This window comes from Narcine bancroftii, chromosome 4 (assembly GCF_036971445.1).
Source record: "Narcine bancroftii isolate sNarBan1 chromosome 4, sNarBan1.hap1, whole genome shotgun sequence".
NCBI classification, from domain to species: Eukaryota; Metazoa; Chordata; class Chondrichthyes; order Torpediniformes; family Narcinidae; genus Narcine; species Narcine bancroftii.
This window is the reverse complement of record NC_091472.1, coordinates 34,963,748-34,988,079: the sequence shown is the minus strand read 5'-3', so window position 1 is coordinate 34,988,079 and position 24,332 is coordinate 34,963,748. Positions and strand designations below refer to the sequence as shown.

Below are 24,332 nucleotides of genomic sequence, written 5' to 3'. Positions count from 1 at the left end.
TAGAGAGAAGTAAGAAATTTTATGTTCTTAGTAGTTTAATAAAAACTATTTTCAATTTACCATTGTCTAGTTAATTTTCCATTGCTGTTCCTTTGTTAGTACTAGTAAGGGTTTATTAGTTTGTTACAGCACACACGTTTTTAAAAAATAAATCAATCGTATGTGCGGATGGACGCAAGTCGGGGAGTACCTCTACTCTGACAATAAATCTGAATTTTGAACTTTAATTTTGGATGTAGCTGGCTATCCAAACCTCTTTCACCATGCAGCAAATACAGGCAGATTCCACCCTTGTCTCTAAAGAGTTGCCAGCTGACCAGAAAGCAACTTGTGTTACATACCACAGCAGGTTTTTTTGCATTATATCTCAGCTGGATTTGGCAAACAGGCCACCTCATAATAGTCTCCCTTGGATTTGAGGCAACCAATTAGAATATTAAGTCTACAGGTTATTGTTTTTATGACAAAAGATGAATCTTTTGTATTCTTTTAAAGAATTAAGCCAGTAAAATATGCATGTCAGAAGCGCACTTGAAAGGTCAGTATGTGGTTAGTGAATTCCTGATGAGCATCGAAACATTGTAATCGCATGATTATTGAGTGTCAAATGCCCCATGCATGAAAAATTGTCCAAAATTTCTGTTTCAGTTGTCCAGTGACTAGTATCTCAATTCTAATTATGTTTACTCTCAGCTTGCAGCTCCATTTCCTTTGGTCTGAATTAAGCTTGAGCAGGCTTTATGTATTTCCCTATTTATTTTAAATGTACAGTAGTAGTCCTAAAATCCTGACTGCTCGGGGATTGGGTTGGTCTGGATTTTCTGGATTCTTAGGCAGTACTTTTAAAAGTCAAATTTAAGGAGGAATTAAGAAGAGATGAACAGGTAAATTTAGATTGTTTATTAATGAAACATTTTTCATATAAAATAGAAAGTACAAAAAAAAACAATTATTTATTCGCTCATTTCTGCATATGTGGCACTTACACTTGCATACAAACATTCAGATGCCCAGTAAATTTGAAAAGTTTGAGAGTTTTCTAAAAGACCAGCTTCTCAGGTGGTCCAGATTTCTGACATCCAGGTTTTTGGACAGTTGCTCCTTTTGTGAATCATGTTGCTTAGTCTATGAAAATATTTTGAATAATGCACCAAAGGATCATTGTCAAGATTTTGGCCAAATTTTAACAATGGTGCATTGTCTTTAGGAAAAATTATCTATTTGTAGAGCATTTTCTTGCAATATTCACCCAGGAGTAAGATGACAATTAAATGACAGTGAATATGATGTCTCTTGCCACAATCAAGTGCTTCACAAATTGAAGCTGTTCAATAATCAGATGTATTTTATATTGTTTCACATCAAGAATACATCTACTCACATATTTCCATGCATGATCCACAGCTTTCTCATGCTGACTTGCATGTAACTGTCACATCCTCGGCCTTTTTGTGCTGGTTAATGCTCTTGATCTGATCAAAAGTCACATTTAGTGTGCATTTTACTATTTTTGATTTGATAGTTCAGTAAAATATTTTGAGAGTCCACAGATTTTATTATTGTAGATCCTGGGCCCTTTGCTTTTTCAAAGTTGCAATTTCACCTTATTGGTGAATATTTAAAAGTTTAAGCAGCTACTGTAAAATTCATCAAGATAATGTGTCCCAGCCCAGTGCTTTCAGCAAACTGAAATTGGATGGTATTGAGGCTTTTAAAATAGTTTATAATTTTATTTGTCTGTAGGTGTTTGTGATCAGAGTTTTGGGATTCATGTCGCCGAGCTTGCTCAGTTTCCCAGACACGTTATTCAAAGTGCCAAAGACAAAGCCCTGGAGCTTGAGGAGTTCCAGAACACAGGCAAGATTGAGGATTGCGACGAAGGACCATTGGCCAAGAAATATCGTCAAGAAAAACAGGTTTGTAACTGATCCAAAAATGGTTTCAATTTAACACAACAGATTAGGCTCAATGCTGTCACAGAAATGTTAAACATAACCAGGAGAGCATGTGGTGTGGTGGTTAATACTCAATTGCCATTTTGTCTAGTATGGGTCAGCTAGTGCTAATTAGCGCTATATTCCTTTCTATCATTTTTTTCTGTAGTGCGAATTGAGTGCCAGCAGGAAGAGATTTATGTTATTTTGTTTGACTTCATGCTGAAATTCATTGCAACAGATATTCTTGTTTGATTATAAATTATTTTGTGCAGAATATGCTCCTTTTGCTTGGTCCTGAGCCTCAAGTTTGCACTTTTTTGCACATGGACCCAGCCTTTCTTTCTCCCCAAGGATTTCAGAATTTTAAATTTAGAGATACAGTGTTGTAATAGGGTCTGTCTGGCCCATGAGCCATTTCCTTGGGAATCAGAACATTGAATTCACTGAATATTGGAGAACTGGTCGCTTTCACAAGATTTACAAGATCAGGCAGCTCTTAAGCTATTTGATTAAATTTAATAGAGTTGTATCCTGATGAGAAAAATAATTTATTTGAAGTGATTAGCTCTGGCCACTATTTGGGCTCTGAATTAGCACAAAATTTATGAAAAATGCTTCAGTCATCCATGGATTAATATTTTCCCTTCCATTTCAATAGGATGGTGAAAGGATCATTGCTGATTTTCTATTGAGCATTAAAGCTTTACCCATTTCTGACATGTCTGAGGAAGAAGTAAAGCAGAAGCTGATGATGCTCAAGTCTGAAGTGATAGCACAGAATAATAGTTTCATCAACAAAGTGGTTGCAAGATCCAAGCCCACCAATTAAAAGTAGACCTCAGATTGAAAGAATGTACAACTTGAATCCCAATTAAACAATATGGACAATCTTGGTAAACTAGAGAAACGGTTCCTTCCTAAGCTAACATGCAAAACTATTAAGTTTGTAAACTACAATGGCAAATGAAGAATTGTTTTTGACCAATCATTCGATCATTTTAACCAGGCGTATCACTTTTTAAAAAAAATCTTCATTTATGGTGCATACTATAACTGCAAATTGAGTCATGTTGCGTTTATTTTATTTTGAATTTTTTTTCTAAAATACGAGATTTGCAATAAAAATATTAAAATTCCTTATTTTTTGTGATTCTTGGATTGTAGTTGGCTGTGGTGGTGGGGGGGGGGGTGGTGGTGGTGGAATCACAAATATTACTCATTTTAAAAGAAAATAATGCATTTCTGAAAACTGTCTAGCTTCTGATGGAAAAACACTCATCCCAGGAATCAGCCTGGTGAGTCCACTTTTGACTGCCTCCAATGTTACTAGATCCTTTTTTGAGCAAGGGGATCAAAACTGCAGTATTCCAGGTGTAGTCTTCCCAATACCCTGTTCAAGCAACTGAACCTCCCTGTTCTTTAACTCCAGCCCCTTTGGAACAAATGCCAAAATATCACCTTAACTAACCACTTGTTGTACCTGCCTGTTAACCTGCTTATTGTGATTCACAATAAGCTCTCTGGGAATTTCACTCCTTTGTGGTCTCTCTATTTAGAAATGCATGGTCACACCCTTCCTCACGTTAAACTCCACATCAGATTTTTCACCCACTCTATCTATATTCCATTGCTGAATCACAATGTCCTCATCACAACATTCTCTTCCACTTATTTTCAAATGAACTTTGAAATGCATTTCATTCCCTCTTCCAGGTTATTAATGTAAGTAGTACACAATTAAGGGCCAATAACCAATCCCTGAGTTACCCCAGTGGTCACATACCTTCAGCCTGGGATGCAAACATTAAATAATGAAATTGATGAAAATATTCCAAACTTTTAAAGTTCCTGCATTGTTTTTGTGTTTTCAAGGATAGGAAAAATGATCCTATTATTTAAGGATAGCAAAATTAAAATTGGGACCTTCTGGCCTGTTAGCCTCAATGTCAGTGATGTAAAAAATAATATGTTTGAGCAGAGATGGTATAAATTTATGGAATAAATTTTTAAAATTTGTCTACTGCAATTCTTTGAGGATGTGATTAGTAGAATAGATAAGAGGGGCCAGTCACTGTAGCTCAAGAATAAAGCAGTCTTCAATTAACTAGGTCCTTGGTGAGCTGGTACCTGTAGTATTGTGTACAATATTGGTCTCCTTTTCTAAAAGAGGGAATATACTTTTCATGGAGGGAGATACAACAGACTAGTTTGGGGGATGGTGGGTTTGCCATAAAAAGAGAGATTAGGTAGACTAGATGACATTCTTTAGAATTTTGGACAAAAGAGAAGAACATGGAACATGACAGTATGGTCCAGGCCCTTCACCCTTGACGTGCCAACCAATGTAAACCTACTTCACAACTGTCACACCCATAACCCTCTTTTTCTTCCATCCATGTGCCTATGGAAAAGTCCTTTTAATGACCGTATTGAACCAACTTCCATCACCACTCCTGTCAATGCATTCCAGCCACCCACCACACTGTGTATTTAAACAAAAAAACATTCTGACATCTCCATTATCCTCTTAACTTGAACAGATGTCCTCTGATATTTGCTATTATCACCCATGGGAAAATGTGCTGGCTGTCCATCCCTCAGAATTTTATATACCTGGATTAAGTTACCTCTTATCCTTTGTCAAAGAGAAAAGCCCTAGCTCTGTCAACCTTGCTTCATAACCTTTCTCCAATCCAGGCAACATCCTGGTAAATCTCCTGTGCACCCTCCAAACCACCTACATTCTTCCTGTAATGATGTGATTCTCCACGTGTGTCTAACCAGAGTTCTATAGAGCTTCAACATTACTTCTCGGCTCTTGAACTCAATGAAGGCCAACACACCATACACCTTAACCACCCCATCAACTTGCATGGAATCCTTGAGGGGTCTATGGACCTGGACCCCAAGATTGTCCACACTGTTAAGAATCCTGCTATTAGCCACGTACTTTGCCTTCAAGTTTGACCTTCCAAAGTGCATCACTTCACACTTATCCTGATTGAATTCCTTCCATTTCTCCACCCAGATGTGTATCCTGTCTAGATCTTGTGTAGCCTGTGACACTTATACTATCCACAATTTATCTTTGTATCATCTCATGACATACTAACTTACCACTCCACTTCTTTATCCAAATCATTTATGAAAATCGCAAAGAACAGAATCCCAGAACAGATCCCTGCAGGATGCCACCAGTCACTGACCTCCCAAGTAGAATAAGTTCTGTCTACTACTACCCTTTGCTTTCTGCAAGCAAATTATGAATCCAAGTAGCCAAGGTTTCTTGGGTCCCATGCCTTATGACTTTCTGAATGATTACATGAAGGACCTTGTCAAACAAATCTCAATGAAACTGAAAATTCTGAAAAGGATCTATAGGGAGGGTTCTTCCTTTAGCTGAAGAGTCCAGAATCAGGATTAATTCTCAGCAAAGGACTATATAATGAGGCATTTCTTCATGAAGGGATGGTGAATCTGAGTAAATCTCTACCCTGAAGGGCTAGGAAACTAAAGTCATTAGGGAAACTGAAGGACATTAAAATGTGCAGGAAAACAGGTAGATGATCAGCCATGATCTTGGTGAAAGGCCAGATAGTCTGCTCCTGCTTCGATTTCTTCTGATTCTGAACATTTGCTCTGAGAGGGAATGTTAATGGTTGTCAAGGATTGCGAGTTGTGGCATTTCAAAGATGGCTTCAGTCTCCTGGAGCTGGCTAAAAGAATGATGTCTTCTCAGCCAACACTGCCAGAGGAAAACACATCAATCAATATTAGTAGAAAGTTGGTTGTGGCCATTAATATATACAGTATATCAATCATTGTCACTGCTTGTATAACAGAGATACCAGTTTTAGTTCCAGGTCAATTAATATGCACCAGTCAGTCTTGGCTCATTTTCCTCCTAACACTCAAATACTGTGATATAACTGCAATCAAAAAGCCCAGCAACATTCAGTTATGTGAAATAATGATTGCTTGGGCACAATATCAGAAAATGTGGAAACCCATCCTCCAGTGCAGACTTTAAACTACAGAGAAAACAATAGAGGTTTGAGTTTAGTTTTCTGTAACCTGTGGTAAGTGCTGGCTGCAGGTCAGGCAGCATTTGTGGATGGGGAAATGACTTGTCCATTAGGAGCTGTAACCAGGAATCAGGGTTGAGTTTTTTTTAACCTTTATATGATTTGAATATCAAATTGGCTTTGGCAAGGATATTTAAATCACCGGTTTGTAGAAAGGGTACTCGGGAGCAGATATATATATATAAAAAAAAATAGAAAAAATGTTCAATGGTAGAAGCTGCAAGGATATGGATAAACTGAGATTTGGGGAATAATGATTTGAACCCTCAAATGCTTACAATAGGAGTCAGGAGAATAAAATGACATGGTATAAATAAGATGATACAATATAATAGAAGCTCATAATTTAAAAAAATTCGGTTTGCAAACTGTTAATTTTCAGTAAACTATTATAGTCAATAGAGACAGCTTTAGTGCTGTCACAAACCTGGATGTGAGAACAAATGAGATTTTAAGACTCTTGCTACTGGATCGGAGATTTGTAAACTTTTTAAAACAATTGTGCCTGAAGGGTGTGAACAGTCAAAGGCTATACCCTTTGCTTAGAGAATCATTATTTTAAAGCCACCCGTGATTGTGGAAGGAAGAAGATTGATGCAGCATGGAATATTTCACAAAAGAGATTATTTGGGCTGGGGGACATTGTATCTCTGAATGGAAGTGTGTACAACTAGCTCAGTTAGAGATAAAGGGTGGGAGCAGATTAGGACTATTTTAAGATTGCTGCAGTAAAGTATTGCCAAATGTCTTCTGCTCTTTAAACAAGATTTAAAACAAAAATAAATGAACAGTTTCAATGTCAGGAAATTTTAGCTGAGCATATGAAGGAGATGTACTCAAAAGATTAGATGATCAGCCTCCAAAGGTTAGACTGCAAATGTAGTAAGTCACTTGTGAAGGCATGCTGGGAATACAGTTCTTGTATTTTGATTAGAGTACCTCAAAGAGCACATGCATGCATAAATCAGCATTGATCTTGACATTAAAAGGGATAAATTGTGATGAAGGATTAAACTGGATGAATCTTTGTGGATAGAAAATATTAATTGGTTTAGATTAAGAAAATGCATTAATTCACTATGACATGCTAATAGAACAAAATATATCAATTTAAATGATCTAAAACAGAAAAGTATACAGTCAAAGATATTATTGGAGCTGAATATTAGGAACATGCAGACTGGCATTTTTTCTTGGTCATTTTAAAATATTTTTTTCCTATAATAAAAGTCACTAATTTAATTATAAATGCTGAAAGATTTTTGCAACTGTATTTACTAATGACTTATTATTTAAAATTTATTTTTAACCTTTAAATTATTTGAAGGCCTCTCTCTCCATGATATAACTTCATTGAAATTATTATTTTTACTCAAGTATTTAATAGAAAACCTGATAACAAAATGAGGATTTGTATTTCATGTTCGAACATGAAAGTCTGCAGATGTTGTGATTGTAGTAAAAACACAGAAGTATTGGAGGATCTCAGCGGGACTTGAAATGTCCATAAAGGCGATTTTGCCCTTTTCAGTTTTTATAGACTAAATTCAATCTGCACATAGTTCATACCATACCACACTCACACTCTTTTTGCTCCTGGCTCCCTACTTCTGCCCTCTCTTCCATTCCGCCAAGTCTCCCTCATGGGCTATTTAAAAGTTCGGAGGAGCTAGAGAGAGGGAGAAATTTACCCCTATTGCAGAAAAGTAAAAAAACCAGGGATCGTAGGAGAACAAAATGTGTTTCAAACACATTTTGTAAACCATCCGGTTAGGATCAGGAGGGCATTGTCGACGTAATGGAGGCAGATTCTATCAATATGGAACTCGATATATTCTTCATTGAAAGAGGGGGTTGGTGTAGGACCAAGATTGCCTTTCATGGAACCTGCACACATTTAACGAGGTGAGTAGCCACTTTCTATGCCTTTAATCCTTCTGTGGTGCGAAAGTAATGTACGGAATGAAGCAGTGAATTTGTATCCCACAAAATCCATAAACAGTATTGTGATAACGACTTCTGCAATGAAGCATACCTTTGATACCACATTGAGTGTCACCAAGATTCTCAGAATCAAATCCCCAAAATGTAACTTGCAGAAGGTCAAGTTAATGCAACAACAAAAAACTAGAGACAATCTAAAGTGAATAACCCGTCACTGAAAGAATACCTTGGAGGAATTAAGAGACTAAAACCTGACCACTTTACTGGGCCTGTGTTTGAATCCCAAGATTTTAAACGAGTTGGCTACAAAGGTAGTGGATTCATTAGTGATCAACTTCAACATTCTCTCAGCTCTGGAATAGTCTCAGAAGATTGTATGATATAAAGTGTTAACAGAAAGATGGAAGAAAAATAACGAACTCTTAATCAGTTTTCTCTTTGAAATAGCCAAAATTTGAGGAATATTTTCAGAGAAATCAATATCTACCATGAAAGTCAATAATGGTTAATGAGGCATATTTATTCATGTTGGGTTTTGTGACAAAGTTTCATTATATTTGGCAACCCTAATATTCAATTGCATTAGGCAAGACACATTGACTAGACAAGGTCAGGCCATGGTAGTTTGGGTAGGCTGTGCCTCAGAGCTAGAACAAACATTAATTTCCATCAATCTTGACAATCATAGGCAGTAATCCCAAACAACTATTCCTGTGATTGGTCAGCGGTCCCGCCACAGTACCTTGTCTTCCCAAAGTGCAGGATGTCACCTGGGACAATGCTGGTGTCACCCCCCTTCCCCCCCCAGGTCAGCACAGTCGCCACGCTTGTTGGCTATTTTGTGGGCCTGTTTGCATCTTTGTGCGTGGGATGCTACAACTGTGTCATTCTAGACACTTGCAAGTGGTTCGCCATCCAATCTATTGCACATGACATAATTACAGGCTGTTTCAAAGGTAAAGGTGCAAATTGCACAGACCACTTAAATCTATGTATGAGAGGTGGATGTTGTCGGTAGTGGCAACATTTATTAGGCACTCTAACTGCTCCGAGAAAGTGGTGATGAGACAGGACAATGCACTGAATGACATTCTGTAGGGTACAGATCTTTGAGACAGTAGCCCCTTTTACTCAGCCCCTTCAAGATGGGAATATTGCACCTTTATTACACCATGTCATTCTGTGTTAAAGGTTCAAACTTGGAATTGGGGGAGGGGGGGGGGTCATTGTAGTTCCATCTTTAAGCCAGCAGCGGAGGTAGTCACAGCACCGAATCTATGTCTGTAAAAAGAGTGAGCCAGCAGGCCGGGACCAGGATGGGAAATGATGTGTATGTTATACATCACACTGGACACCAACACTTGTGTTACAGGTCACACCTCTTTTGCTTCCAGAATGCTGGCATGCTATCTAAAATGACATTCAGTGTAAACATGCAAAGCCGGCTTGATGACAGGTCTTCTTTACAGCAGTTTTGCAGGATCTCTGTGTAAAAAGGACTTTTGTCTCAGAATGAAGAGCTGTTGATGTGGTATTCATATATACTAGTCGTATACATTAGAGTACCCAACCCTTTATGCTTGGAAGACTTTGCGGGTGAGTTGCAAGTCATAATGTGGCCATCCCTGTTTCATGGAGTACGTCAAGGGTGCTGTCTTTAATTTAATTTTAATTTAGGCATTCAAGATTCAATTTATTGTCATGTAATAAAACAGTGTCATATTACACGAAATTGCTTTTGTCTGCTGTAAGGCAGACAGATTTGCCATCAGCAGAAATTGCCTGAAGCGCCTCTTACAGAGAAAGAACCAAGAGAGAATTCTGCCCAGAGTCACCAAGTGTCCATAGATTCACCTCCAGCACTTTTGCAGTCTCTGCAGCCACACAGAATCCAGTCCAAACCATTGGCTACCCGAGCTCCAGATCCAAGCCTTCAACACCATCAGGAACCCTTTGGCACCCCCTCGCATCCGGTTCCAATACCTAGTACCCCTTCAGCCAGTTTCAAGCCAGTCACCAGCAGTCCGCAGCCCTGTGCGAGTCCCCTGACAGCAGTCTCCAGCAGCCCTCAGCCTCCGTGGGTTCCTCGCCTCGAGTTGCCAGCAGCCTGCCGGATGCTTGGGTCTTTCAGTCGTGGAGTCTTATCAATGGTTCGCCTCAGTGGTCACCATCCAGTGCGGCACAGTAACAAGGTCGACTGACCCATGAGCCTGTGCAGCCCAATGAAGGGTGGAAGGAAACCAAAGCTTTGAGAATAAACCCATGCAGACACGGGGAGAACGTACAAACTCCTTACAGGTCTTAAGGAAGTCATAGAGTGAGTTATACATCACAGAAATAGACCCTTCATCTCTCTGTGTCCACTCTAACCCATTGCACAAATCTGCATTAATTCAGATTATGTGCATTAGTTCCATTGTCTACTATGCCTTGGCAATTCAAGTCTGTGTACAGGTGCTTGTTAAATATTGTAAGCACATCTGCCTCTGCCACCTCCTCAGGCAGCATATACCAGCTTCTGATCAAAAAACAATCTGCTGGAGGAACTCAATGGGTCAAACAGCATCAATCAGGGGAAAGGAATCTTATAGAAGGGTTGCAACCAGAAATGCTGACAATTCCTTCCCCCACACCCCATCCCCCAACATCCATTAAGTTCCTGCTCGATCCACTGAGATCCTCCAGTTGTTTGTTTTATGCTCAAGATCCCAGTATTTGCAGTTTCCCATGGCTCCAGATTCTGACCACTGAGAAAAAAAAATCCCCTTTCAGATAAGCCTCCTACTTTCACCTTAAGCCTATGACCTCTGGTCTCGGACAACCGCACCATTGGAAGTAAGTCACATAGAACGTGTGTAGTGCAGCCATGGTGTGCTGGAAGTGAAGGGAAAGTGAAAATGTTTATAATGTTGTATGCAGTGTCAATCAATGGGGCTCTTTCTCCTCAATGAAGTAGATGCTTCATTATTAATTTTATTTTAATTTAGAGCTACGGCATGGTAGCAGGTCCTTCTGCCAACGACCCTTTGCTGTCCAAATATAACAACTTTCAAACCTCTTAAGTTTTTGAAAGGTGGGAGGAAACCAGAGCACACAGAGGAAACCCATGCAGACATGGGGAAACGTGCAAACTCCTTACAGACAGTGCTGTTATGAGCCCAGAGGACTCCAAAAATCCACAGCAATAGAAATTCACCAAGACAGTGGTTACTTAAACAAAAATGTTTTTAATTTTCCTCATTATATAATATCAATATTTAACTTACTCTTTTGTGTAGTCTTCCAAAGGCGCTATTTGCCTTGGCGAGTCTGTTGTCTATCTCATTGTCGATCCTTGCATCTGATGAAATGGTGCAGCCGAGATAGGTAAACTGGTTGACCGTTTTGAGTTTTGTGTGCCCGATGGAGATGTGGGGGTGCTGGTAGTCATGGTGGGGAGCTGGCTGATGGAGGACCTCAGTTTTCTTCAGGCTGACTTCCAGGCCAAACATTTTGGCAGTTTCCGCAAAGCAGGACGTCAAGCGCTGAAGAGCTGGCTCTGAATGGGCAACTAAAGCGGCATCGTCTGCAAAGAGTAGTTCACGGACAAGTTTCTCTTGTGTCTTGGTGTGAGCTTGCAGGCGCCTCAGATTGAAGAGACTGCCATCCGTGCGGTACCGGATGTAAACAGCGTCTTCATTGTTGGGGTCTTTCATGGCTTGGTTCAGCATCATGCTGAAGAAGATTGAAAAGAGGGTTGGTGCGAGAACACAGCCTTGCTTCACGCCATTGTTAATGGAGAAGGGTTCAGAGAGCTCATTGCTGTATCTGACCCGACCTTGTTGGTTTTCGTGCAGTTGGATAATCATGTTGAGGAACTTTGGGGGACATCCGATGCGCTCTAGTATTTGCCAAAGCCCTTTCCTGCTCACGGTGTCGAAGGCTTTGGTGAGGTCAACAAAGGTGATGTAGAGTCCTTTGTTTTGTTCTCTGCACTTTTATTGGAGCTGTGGAGATAAGCGTATACAGAGCCGTTGTCATACCCACACTCCTGTTCGGCTCCGAATCATGGGTCCTCTACCGGCACCACCTACGGCTCCTAGAACGCTTCCACCAGCGTTGTCTCCGCTCCATCCTCAACATCCATTGGAGCGCTTACACCCCTAACGTCGAAGTACTCGAGATGGCAGAGGTCGACAGCATCGAGTCCACACTGCTGAAGATCCAGCTGCGCTGGATGGGTCACGTCTCCAGAATGGAGGACCATCGCCTTCCCAAGATCGTATTATATGGCGAGCTCTCCACTGGCCACCGTGACAGAGGTGCACCAAAGAAAAGGTACAAGGACTGCCTAAAGAAATCTCTTGGTGCCTGCCACATTGACCACCGCCAGTGGGCTGATAACGCCTCAAACCGTGCATCTTGGCGCCTCACAGTTTGGCGGGCAGCAACCTCCTTTGAAGAAGACCGCAGAGCCCACCTCACTGACAAAAGGCAAAGGAGGAAAAACCCAACACCCAACCCCAACCAACCAATTTTCCCTTGCAACCGCTGCAATCGTGTCTGCCTGTCCCGCATCGGACTTGTCAGCCACAAACGAGCCTGCAGCTGATGTGGACTTTTTACCCCCTCCATAAATCTTCGTCCGCGAAGCCAAGCCAAAGAAAAAAAAAAGAAAAAAAAGATTTAACTTATTACTATCAACTCAACTTAACCCCCTTCTAATTCTAAGTGCACATGTAAGTAATGTGTATGTGTTCAAAGTTCTTTGTTTCACTGTCCAATCATTCACTTTTCACTTCTCCAAGTTCACTGGTATCAGCTAATCTTCCGTACTGTGCACACAATTGAACATTTATGATCTTCACCAAGCTCGAGTGCTTTAACTTAAATTGTTACCACTCATGAAGGTCTTTGTTTCAGAGAGATATTAGTTGTTTGTTGGACACTCACAAACTGGTTTACTTCAATCAGCTACTTCATCGTCTTGCCAAAGAAACTTGCCTTCTCGTGGGTTTTCCAAGAGATGACCTCTTCGTCCAGGTTACCACAAAGAGTTCTTCTTTTTCCCCTATTTCAGGAGAAACACAATAACCAACCACAGCCTCTTGTAATTGACGACAAGGATTTAGAATAGGCTGAACTCGGAACTCAAAACCAAGTCTCCCAATTTGCAGCCTTCACCACAAAACTGCTGCAGTAAACTGACTGTCTCTCTCTCTCTCTCTCTCCTAATGAATGGCATGTTTCTTTCTCTCTGTTTGCAAAACCACATTACCCCTCTGAGAACAGCAGACTTCTATCAGAAATTTGGATCACTGGCACCAGTTAAGCAATAAAAGATGAATCTGCTTCTGAGCCTGGACATCTGTTCAAACGTGCAGCTCCTTTAAAGACAAAGACAATGGTCCATTTCAATTCTACAACATCAGTCCAATGAACACCTACTTGTGCAATCTTCACAGGCACTCTTTGGTTTTAAAGTCAATAGCAGACAAAGAGTCTACACTTAAGCAAAGCTCTTGCATTTTAAATGAGATGTCTTTTGTGAAATGTTAATGTTTCTTGTAGAATTTAAACTAATATCAAAACCCCCACAATCTAACCTTACCCCTTAATACAATTATGGAATAAAATATAACTTATTCCGTAACAGATGGAATAAAACTTGGGCCTCTGGCACTGTAATCTTTGGCTTGGCTTCGCGGACGAAGATTTATGGAGGGGGTAAATGTCCACGTCAGCTGCAGGCTCGTTTGTGGCTGACAAGTCCGATGCGGGACAGGCAGACACGGTTGCAGCGGTTGCAGGGGAAAATTGGTGGGTTGGGGTTGGGTGTTGGGTTTTTCCTCCTTTGTCTTTTGTTAGTGAGGTGGGCTCTGCGGTCTTCTTCAAAGGAGGTTGCTGCCCCCCAAACTGTGAGGCGCCAAGATGTACAGTTTGAGGCGATATCAGCCCACTGCAATGTGGCAGGCACTGTAATAGCATTGTGTTAACCACTACACTAATCTTGTTGCTCAAGTTGTTGCTGGATTATCACACATAAATTCTTTGCTGGCATGGTTGAGTCTGCATGCTATATATATCAGTGCCCTGCAATATTCCTTTAATTGAAGGAACAGCACATGTAGGTGGCTAAAATGCCTACTATGGAGTTGGATGAATGCAGAAACCCAAACAGCTGTACATGCTTTTTGTTTTAACTAAAATTGGACTTTATTCACAATAAATTATTTACAAAGAGTCTTTAGTGACATAGATTTCAAATTTATTGTCAGAGTACATAAATCACATACAACCCTGAGATTCTTTTTCCTGCAAATAAGGCAGAACTGCCTCTTTGGCTACGCCAACCCTCAGTACGTCCCTCAGCATCTACTCCTGCTGCCATGTGCTGAAAGACAAACATATTTTTGGCAGACCAAAGTGTGTCTTTCACTGACTTGATTGTCTTCCAGCAGTTCTGGATGTCTCATTCTAAGTGCATCCCTGGGAACAGCCTGTAAATCAGAGAGCCCTCTGTCATTCTGCAAAGAGGTGGATGACTGTCTTCTCTCCACCACAATCATCTCAGGGACAAGGTGTGTTAGGGAGATGTTCCAATTGTATAGAAATGATCTGACAGAGAGGTCCTCTCACTGCCAGCCAGGCCAAGTCCTGGTGCTTGTTTGTTAGCACAAGCAATGAGGCATTCCGTGAGATTACCTGGACAGTCTGCTCAGGGAGCCAACCCACTGTGTCCATAAAAGTCCTCATCTCTCAACGTCTGCAGGACATTCTGTGCTGACCTCTACCTGATGGCCTTGTGGTCAAAGGTATTTGGGAAAAACTTTTCCATGAAGGAGAGGCAGTGTGGCAACATTCAGTTGACTGGGACATTGAATGGCAATGGGGGTGGCCCATGCTTCACAACACCTGGGACAGGAAGAACCTCAGTACATAGCAGCACTTGGTGCCCTGGTACTTTGGTGCCATGCTCAGCCTGATATAGCTACCCACTAAGGTGGCCATCAGGATGAGGGCCACATTGGGTATGCCTTTACCCCCATAATTTGATGACATGTAGATAGCTTCCCTTCAGATCCTTTCCATTTTGGATTACATATGAACCAGAAGTCAGTTCTGTTGAATGCCAGGATGGAAGTGCGGGGGATGGGCCACACCTTCGCCACATACAGCAGTCCCAAGAGCACCTCACATTTGATAATCAGGTTGTGGGAGCATCGCACCCACAAACTCAATTTCTGGTGGACTTTTGCGATCCACTCTGACTAATTTTTGTTGCATTCTTTGGCTCCTCCAACCAAATCCCCAACATCTTCATATTTATAAGATCTGACTGTGAAGGGGATGGGGGACTGGCCAGACCAGTTTCCAAAGAGCATTGTCTCGCTTTTCTTCCAGTTTATCCTGGCATTCGATGCCAGTCTCTCTCTATAAGACTGCAGATTCTGATTAACCTGTGGACCAATCCGATCAGAAGATGATGGCGTTATCTGTGTACAGGGAGTCCTTGACCTGGTGGCCACCGAGTCTTCTCTTCCATCTGGGAATGTGACGAAGGCGTACTGAGGGTTCACGTGCCTCAACTCCACTTGATCCACCAGCGGGTCCGCTTTGTGGGGTCTGCAGTGCTTCTGGAGGAGAACAGGTCCCGGTGTCATCATCCATTTAGGCAGCACTGAGCCCGTCGTGGCTTTCCTTGTGAAAGAAAAGATACGTTCATGTGGGGTCATGTTAGTGGCAGTACACAACAAAGAATATATAGAGTGTAGGGCTTCTGGCAACACTTCTTGCCATCTAGTAACAGGAAGGTCTTTTGCTTTTAAAGTCAAGAAGACTGTTTTCCAGATAGTGGCATTTTTCCTTTCAACTTATCCATTCCCCCTGGGATTGTAACTTGTAGTGTGGCTGGTAGCAATCCCTCTCTCGTGCAGGTACTGCTGTACTTCTGTGCTCATGAATGCAGCCCCCCTGACTGTGTGTATGTAGTTTGGGTACCCAAATATGCTGAAGATGGGTTGGAGGCATTTTATAACAGTGGCTGCTGATCCATCAGAACACGGGATTGTGAAGGGGAAACGGGAATATTCATCTCTTACGTTTAGGAAATAGACATTTCTATTATTGGATGGGAGAGGGCCTTTAAAATCAAGGCTGAGGCGCTCAAAAGGTTTGGTAGCTTTTATCAGAGTGGCTTTGTCTGGCCAGTAAAATTGCGGTTTGCATTCCACACAGATGGGGCAGCTCTTGTTCACTGACCTCACTTCCTCTACCGAAAATGGGAGGTTTTGGGTTTTAATGAAGTGAAACAGTCTAGCGGCCCTCGGGTGGCCCAGCTCATTGTACAAGTTCTGCAACTGGGACGTGGTTATGGATGGCACAAGTGCCTCTGGACAGCGCGTCCAGGGGGTCGTTGAGTCTCCTGGAGTGGTATAGAATGTTGTAGTTAAATGTAGACAATTCTATCTGCCAGCGCAGGATTTTGTAGTTCTTAATTCTCCCCCTGTTCTGGTCCCACAGACCGTTGGTCCGTGACGAGGGTGAAGTGTTTGAATGCCAGATAATGTCGCCAGTGCCTTACTGCTTCCACAATGGCTAGGGCCTCCTTCTCTACTGCTGAGTGTCTTACTTCTGACCCCTGTAGGGTTCGCGAGCAAAAGGCCACCTGTCGACCGTCCTGGTTTAGGGTGGCTGCCAGAGCCACATTGGATGCATCTGTTTCTACTTGAAATGGGATCAACTCATCTATGGACCACGTGGTAGCTTTAGCGATATGGTCCCTAACATCCCTAAATGCTCTGGTGGCTGCTGGGCACAGTGGGAAAACTGAGGCTATTTTAAATGGGTGGGCCCTGTTGGCGAAGTTGGGTACCCATTGGGCGTAGTAAGTGAACAGCCCCAAACACCTTTTTAGTGCTTTCAGCGTGTGTGGCACTGGGAGGTCTAGGAGAGGGCGCATACAGGCTGGGTCTGGGCTGATTTCCCCATTCTGCACTATGTAGCCCAGGATGGGCAACTTCCTGGTGCTAAAGACACATTTGTCTTTGTTGTACTTTAGGTTCCTTTCCTCGGCTGCCTGGGAGAAGCGTTTTAAATTTGTGTCATGATCCTCCTGAGTGTGGCCACAGATTGTCACGTTGTCTAAGTAGGGGAACACCGCTTTCAGTTGGAACTCATCTACTATTCGGTCCATTTCTCTCTGAAACAGGGACACTCCATTGGTGACACCGGTGCAGAAATTAATACAGCCTGCCGCTTGCCTTAAATGCCTTGTAAATGGGCTGTTTCTAATGGGCAGTTGGTGGTATGCTGCCTTCAGGTCTATGGTGGAGAACACCTTATATTGCGCAATGTTGTTGACTATGTCTACTATGCGTGGCAGATGGTAGGCATCTAGTTGTCTAAATTTGTTGATTGTCTGGCTGTAATCCATGCGCAGTTTTTCTCCTGACTTTACTACAACCACATGGGCTCTACAGGGGCTGGTGCTCTGCTCTATGATGCCCTCCTGTAGTAGCCTGTGGACCTCTGTCCTAATGAAGGCTCTATCCCTCAGGCTGCACCTCCCGCTCTTTGTGGCTATTGGTGTGCATTCTGGGGTCAGGTGTGTGAACAGTGGAGGGGGTTCTGTGTTCAGGACAGACAGGCTGCAGTGTTGTTTCTTTGTAAGGCGTACTGGGGGTTGAGGACCGTTGTTCACTATTGTAATGCTTTCTAACTGGCACTGAAAATTTAACCCCAATAGTACTGGGGCACAGAGGAGAGAGAGTACTAGTAATTTGAACCCTTCATATTTTGTGCCCTGGATTTCTAGAGTGACCCTGCAAAACTGTTTTACTTCAGCCGCAAGGCTGCTAGCTGCTAACAGGATCTGGTGCTCACTCGGGCATGTCAATAAAACTTTCAGTGTTTCCACTATCTATTAAGCAATTTACCCTCACATCGTTAATTTTGATGCACACAGTGTCATCAGATAAATTGGGTGGACTTGCCTGATTCATGCGTAGGGAAGCAAGTCTGGTGTGTCCTTCCATTCGAAAGTACTCGGCGTCTTATTCATCTCCTGAAGACTGTGTTCTCTGCTTTGTACCATTTGTCCAAGATGGCCAGCTGCACATGGCATTCTTTTTTTTCTGTTTGTCTGTAGAGAAAGAAGAGCTTCCCACCTCTCATTAGCATGAGAATGACCCTTGGCTGTGGCCTTGTGGCTTCTGCAGACTTTTGCATAATGCCCACGTTTTCCACAGTTGGAACAGACATTTTCTCTGGCAGGGCAGAGGATCTGGGATGCTTTGTCCATAGAAAAAGTACTTGGGGCCCTCAAGGTGTGCTACTGCTGCTGTGGATTCCTGTGAGGCAGCATACTTTTCTTTTCGTGGGGCTAGAGAGTCCAGCAGTGTGACGTTTGTCCAAGCCCCAGGGTCCTGTGAGTACTCCTCCAATTCTTTCCTGGTGATTTCTAAAGCTTCTGCAATAGTCTCTGCCTCATCTAGCCCCACCATTCCTTTCTCCAGCAATCGATGTTTTGTCTCAGTGGACCGTATGCCCGCAACAATTCTGTCCCTAATAAGGTCCTCTGCATACTCCTGAGCTGATACTGCTTTAAAGTTGCAGCCTCTTGCCAGGTCTTTCAGAGAGAGTATAAAGTCTCTGGCAGACTCCCCTACTTGTTGTGACCTGTCATGAGTCTGTACCGGGAGTGGAGTTCACTATGTCCCTTACTGTAATGCCTCTGTAAAATGCTCATTGCCTCTTGGTAGGACCTGGCATCCTGTATAAGGGAGTAAGGGTGGTCTCCCAGCTGAGCTAACAGCAGCATTAATAGCTCTTTATCTGATGCCTCAGCACCATCCACGTAATTTACAAAGCATCTCTGCCAGCGGCTGAAGTGTATGGCAGCTCCGGGATTTCTGGGGTCGAGCTCCAGACTGTCTGGTCGCAGCACATGGCTAAGCCACAGTCTCTGGTTCTTTAGGTATAGCAAAGGTGGACCCTGGGGTACTGGGAGCTGCTGGTAGAGCCTCTGGGGTTTGTGTTTGCTGGAGGAGTAACTTGGGTGCTTGGGGCTATTGGCTGAGTCTCTGGCTTTGGGACATTTGCAGCGGGCTTAGGGGGGATCCCAGCGGTAGCGTCAGGTCTCCGTGGTACTGGGAAAACTGCTGCTGGGGGAGTGATGGTAGCGGTGTCTGCTTTCCCTGGCTCTGGAGTGGTTGGGAATTCTGCACATACGTGGCAATTGGGAGTACAACTTGTGGAGATCCTTCCACCTGCACTTGTAGTGGCCCATTTCTGATCGGACCGGGGTTTAGGGTCGGTGGTGCCTGTACCGGCGAACCCACGGGCAGGCAGCACTCTTGGCTGTTTCTTACCTCCCCTATCGTACTTCTGTGGTCTTCCCTGCATTCCACCACGATTCCAATACAGCAGTTCCTCGCCGTCTCTGTCCTCGGAAGCATGTGGGTACTAGTCGTCCCCGGATTCCATTCATCAGGAAGAATCTCCAGGTAGTCAGGAATGCATGTTGGAGCAGAAGCAGCTTCCATCCTAGTAGCTATCATATTAATTTATTAAATTGTACTGACAATAACCACAACAGCAGTGCGAGTATAAGACAGCTTTAATAAACTAATATGTACACTAAGTCTCTCTGCAAGTCAAACCTGGAAGGCTAGACTGAGGCTCTGGACTGCTTTATATACAAAGTCACTGGGATGACCCCTGGTGACCTAGTGATGTAATTACATATCACCACAGTCTTGAAGAGGGAATACAGGGAGTTAGGAAAGTTAAAAAGCAGGACCTCAAAGGTGGTCATCTCAGGATTGCTCCCTGTGCCACACGCCTGAGAGGGTAGGAACAGGAAGTTGTGGCTGAACAGTTGGTGCAGGGGGCAGGGGTTCAGATTTCTGGATCATTGGGATTTCTTTACAAAAAGGACAAGCTGCATCTGAACTGGAGGGGGATCAATATTCTGGCAGGGAGGTTTACTAGAGCTGTTGGAGAGGGTTTAAACTAGTTTGGTGGGGGTGTGGTGGGGGGGGGGGTGTGGGAAATGGTGGGAATCAGAATGTGTGCAGAGATTAAGATAAAAGGGAGCCAGGGTGTGAGGGTTGAGAAAGAGGAAAACAGAAAAAAAGTCAAAAATAATGTGCAGCAAAGATGACAGAAAAGACAGACAGGTGTACAATAGAAATGCAAGAAATCGTTAACAGATACTGATCCAAGTGTACTGTATTTAAATGAATGGAGCATTAGAAATAAAATGGATGACCTTGTTGTAAAGCTGCAGATTAAAAGATATGACATTGTGGCCATCACCGAGACATGGCTTAATGACGTGATTGGGAGCTGAATGTCCAAGGGTACACAGTGTATAGGAAAGATAGGCAGGTAGGTAGAGCGGGTGACATGGTCCTAATAGTTAGCAATGATATTAAATCACTAGAAAGAAGGGATTTGGGGTCAGAAATGGTAGAATCCTTATAAGTTGAGTTAATAAATGGCAAGGGTAAAAAGGACCCTATTAGCAGTTATATACATGCCCCCAAACAGCAGCCGGGAGGTGGACAATGAGTTACAGCTGGAAATAGAAAAAGCCTGTCAGAAGGAAAATATCAAAATAATTATGGGGGATTTTAACATGAAAGGGGAAAGTCAGGAAGGTACTGGATCTCAGGAGAGAGAGTTTGTACAATAACTACAGGATGGCTTTTTGGAACAGCTTGTCAATAAGCCCACCAGGGGATCGGCAGTTTTGGGTTGGATGACGTGCATTGAACCTGAGGTGATTAGGGAATTAAAGGTAATGGAGCCCTTAGGAAATAGAGATCGTAATGAAATTCAATTTAATTTCAAATTTGAAAAGGAAAAGCTGATATCAGATGTGTCAATTTTTCAACGGAACAAAGGAAATTACAGGGGTATGAGAGAGGAACTGGCCCAAGTTGACTGGAAGCAAGCTAGATGGAGGGAGGGGGAGTGGTTGGGGGGGGGGGGGGTGGAGGAATGCCAGAACAGAATTGAATAATATTTCTACAAGAAAGTGCAGGATAGTCATCTTCCAAAAAAAAGAAAATTATGAATGGAAAAATGGCACAAATGTGGCTAACTAGAGCAGGGGTAGCCAACCTTTTAATTTTTAATCTTTAATTTAGACATACAGCACGGTACCAGGCCATTTCAGGCCACGTGTACATACCAGGAGTGTAGGTCAATTGGGTGCCACGGACACATAGGCCGAAATGGCCTGGTACCGTGCTTATGTCTAAATTAAAGATTAAAAATTAAGAGGTTGGCTACCCTGAACTAGAGAGATTAAGTCTAAAATAAAAGGAAAAGGGAGGGCATACAAGGAAACAAGAATTAGGGGAAAGACAGGACTGGGAAACATTTAAAAACTTACAGAGACAAAGAAAGTCGTTAGGAAAGAAATGATAAATTATGAAAGGAAGTTAGCAAATAATGTACAAAAAGACACTAAGTTTTAAAAAAAAAATACATGAAGAGTGAAAGAGAGACACAGGTAGATATAGGACCAATTGAAAATGATGCTGGAGAAATTATAATGGTTAACAAAGAGATGGCAGAGGAACTAAATGAGTATTTTGTGTCATTCTTCACTGAGGAAGAAAATAGCAATATACCTGATAGTCAGATATCTTAAGGAATAGAATGAAGTACAGTCAATATTACTAGAGAGGTAATGTTTAGTAAGATAAATGGACTAAAGATAGATAAGTCTCCCAGATGGGCTGAGGTGCACCCACTCGTTCTGAAGGAGGTGGTTTTGGAGATTGTGGAGGCATTGGAAATGATTTTTGAGAAATCAACAGATTTTGGCATGGTTCTGGAGGATTGGAAAGTCACAAATATAGTTACGGTGTTTAAGAAAGGAGGGAGGCAGAAAAAAGGAAATTATAGGCCTTTTAGTCTGACATCTGTAGTTGGAAAGTTATTGGAGTCGATCCTCAAGGACGAGGTTATGAAATACCTCAGGGTGCATGACATGATAGGGAAGATCTTGTCTGACCAACCTATTGGAATTTTTTGAGGAAATCTCAAGTAGGATGAACAAGGCAGAGGCTGTGGATGTTGTGTATTTGGATTTTCAAAAGGCCTTTGATTTTTAAGGTGTTGCATAAGAGGCTGCTTTAATAAGATGAAAACCCATGGAATTGCAGGAAAGATATTAGATTAGATGAAGCATTGGCTGATAGGCAGAAAGCAAAGGGTGGATCTAGTTGGTTGCCAGTTACTAGTGGTGTTCCGCAAGGTTCAGTATTGGGGCCGCTTCTTTTTACAATGTACATTGATGATTTAGATCACACATGTTAAACTCTGGCCCGCGGGCCAAATTTGGCCCGCAATATAATTATATTTGGCCCGCAAGATCATTTCAAAAATGTATTAGAGGTGGCCCGCTGGCCGCCGCGCCAGTATAGCGCATGCACAGTAATACAACAAATCCCAGAATGCATTGGCGTCAGCCTGCTAATCGCCCCCACCTCCTCTGTTTACGTTGCAGGGTTTCACCGTGGACTCTGGTTTTGGGGCCTGGCAGGTGTCAGGGGAAGCCAAGGCCGCTTCCCAGCGCTCAGAACTGGAGGCCTCGGGCCTGACCTCGCCAGGACCGTTGCCCACTCCCCCTCCCTGCCGCAGGCCGATCCGCGACTCACGGTGACGGGGCCGCTGATCTGCCGAGATGCCGCCCTGCAGCGAGAGCCGATGCCCCCACACTGTCGTTGTCCAACCCGATCGGCTGCAAACCCCGCCCTCCCGCACACAGGCCTGAGTAAGTATTATGAACTTTAATCTCAGGATAAAACGATCTTCCAATAGTTTCATGCCACAGTGATAAATATATTCCTGGTTAAAAATGGTCCTGCACCTGGATACAAGCTCATTAGGCATAAAACTTGAAAAGTGTGTAAATCAAAGGATATCTATACCAATGGAAAAAGGGCATGGCAAATAACCCTGCTAGAGTTCATGCCCACAATCAGTCACCCATTTGATTGTTTCAGGAATCATGTTATTCTCCCACATTCTCAATAGCCCTCAGATTTTACTATTCGACAGCACACTAGCAACATTTGACAAATCCTCTATAGAGAAATATTATTTATTGAATATTTTATTTCTCATTTGTTAATGCTTCTGGAAAGAGTTTATCCAAAACTATTATTAAACATTTATTTTAATAAGAAAAAGTTTAACATTACATATGTTGTTGAAAGAAGAGAAGACATGCAGATGTTGTTGAAAATTTTCAATAAATATTTAGTTCAGCCCTCGACTTAGTCCAAGTTTTTAATTTTGGCCCTCAGTGAATTTGAGTTTGACACCCCTGATTTAGATTATGGATTGAATGGTTTTGTGGCTAAATTTGCAGATAATTCCAAAATAGGTGGAGGAGCAGGTAGTGTTGAAGAAACTGAAAGGTTGCAGAGAGACTTAGACAGTTTAGGAGAGTGGGCAAAGAAATTTACGGTTGTACACTTTGGAAGAGGAAATAAACAGGCAGATGATTATTTGGATGGGGAGAAAATTCAAAATTCAGAAGTGCAAAGGGACTTGGAGGTCCTCGTGCACAATAACCTAAAGGTTAACCACCAGGTTGGATCGGCAGTAAAGAAAGCGAATGCAATGTTGGCATCATTTCAAGAGGAATAGTGTATAAGAGTAAAGTGGTGTTGATGAGGCTCTATGGGGCACTGGTGAGACTTCATGTATAAAACTGTGTGCAGTTTTGGGCCCCTTATCTTAGAAGGGATGTAATGATTTTGGAGAGAGTACAGAGATTTGCCAGGATGATTCCTGGAATGTAGGGGCTAACATATGAGGAATATTTAGTGGCTCTAGGACTGTATTCATTGGAGTATAGAAGAATGAGAAGGGATATCATAGAAACATTTTGAATGCTGCAAGGATTGGACAGAGTAGATGTTAATAAGATGTTTCTCTTGGTGGGTGAATCCAGGACAAGAGGCACAGTCTTAGAATGAGAAGGTACCCATTTAAAACAGAGAAGAGGAGAAATTTCTTTAGTCAGCGGGTCACGGATTTGTGGAATTCGTTGTCACATACAGCTGTGGAGGTCCGATTATTGGGGGAGTTTAAGGAGGAGATTGATAGGTATAATTAGTCAGGAAATAAAGGGATATGGGGAAAAGGCTTGAAATTGGAACTAGATGTGAAAATGGTTCAGCTCAGGGTGGAGCTGCAGAGCAGACTCAATAGCCTACTTCTGTTCCTTTATCTTGTGATCATATCAGATCCCATCTGAGCAGCGGCATGGATCTGTTCCAATTCGCCTATCATAGCAACAGGTCTCCGGCAGATGCCATATCACTGGCCCTACACAAAGCTCTGGAACACCTGGACA

General features: G+C 42.5%; 1 protein-coding gene across 3 annotated transcripts in view; it reads left to right on the top strand.

Moving 5' to 3' along the window:
- The window catches only part of msh2 (mutS homolog 2 (E. coli)), a 77,240-nt gene extending 74,167 nt beyond the window's left edge, over nucleotides 1-3,073 (top strand). For all 3 annotated transcript variants that reach the window (XM_069931044.1, XM_069931045.1, XM_069931046.1), the window contains 2 exons: nucleotides 1,744-1,916; nucleotides 2,596-3,073. In XM_069931044.1, the coding sequence (XP_069787145.1) occupies nucleotides 1,744-1,916; nucleotides 2,596-2,766 (344 nt within the window). In that variant the 3' untranslated portion in view covers nucleotides 2,767-3,073. The remainder of the gene's footprint in view (nucleotides 1-1,743; nucleotides 1,917-2,595) is intronic.
- The last annotated feature ends 21,259 nt before the right edge of the window (nucleotides 3,074-24,332 follow it).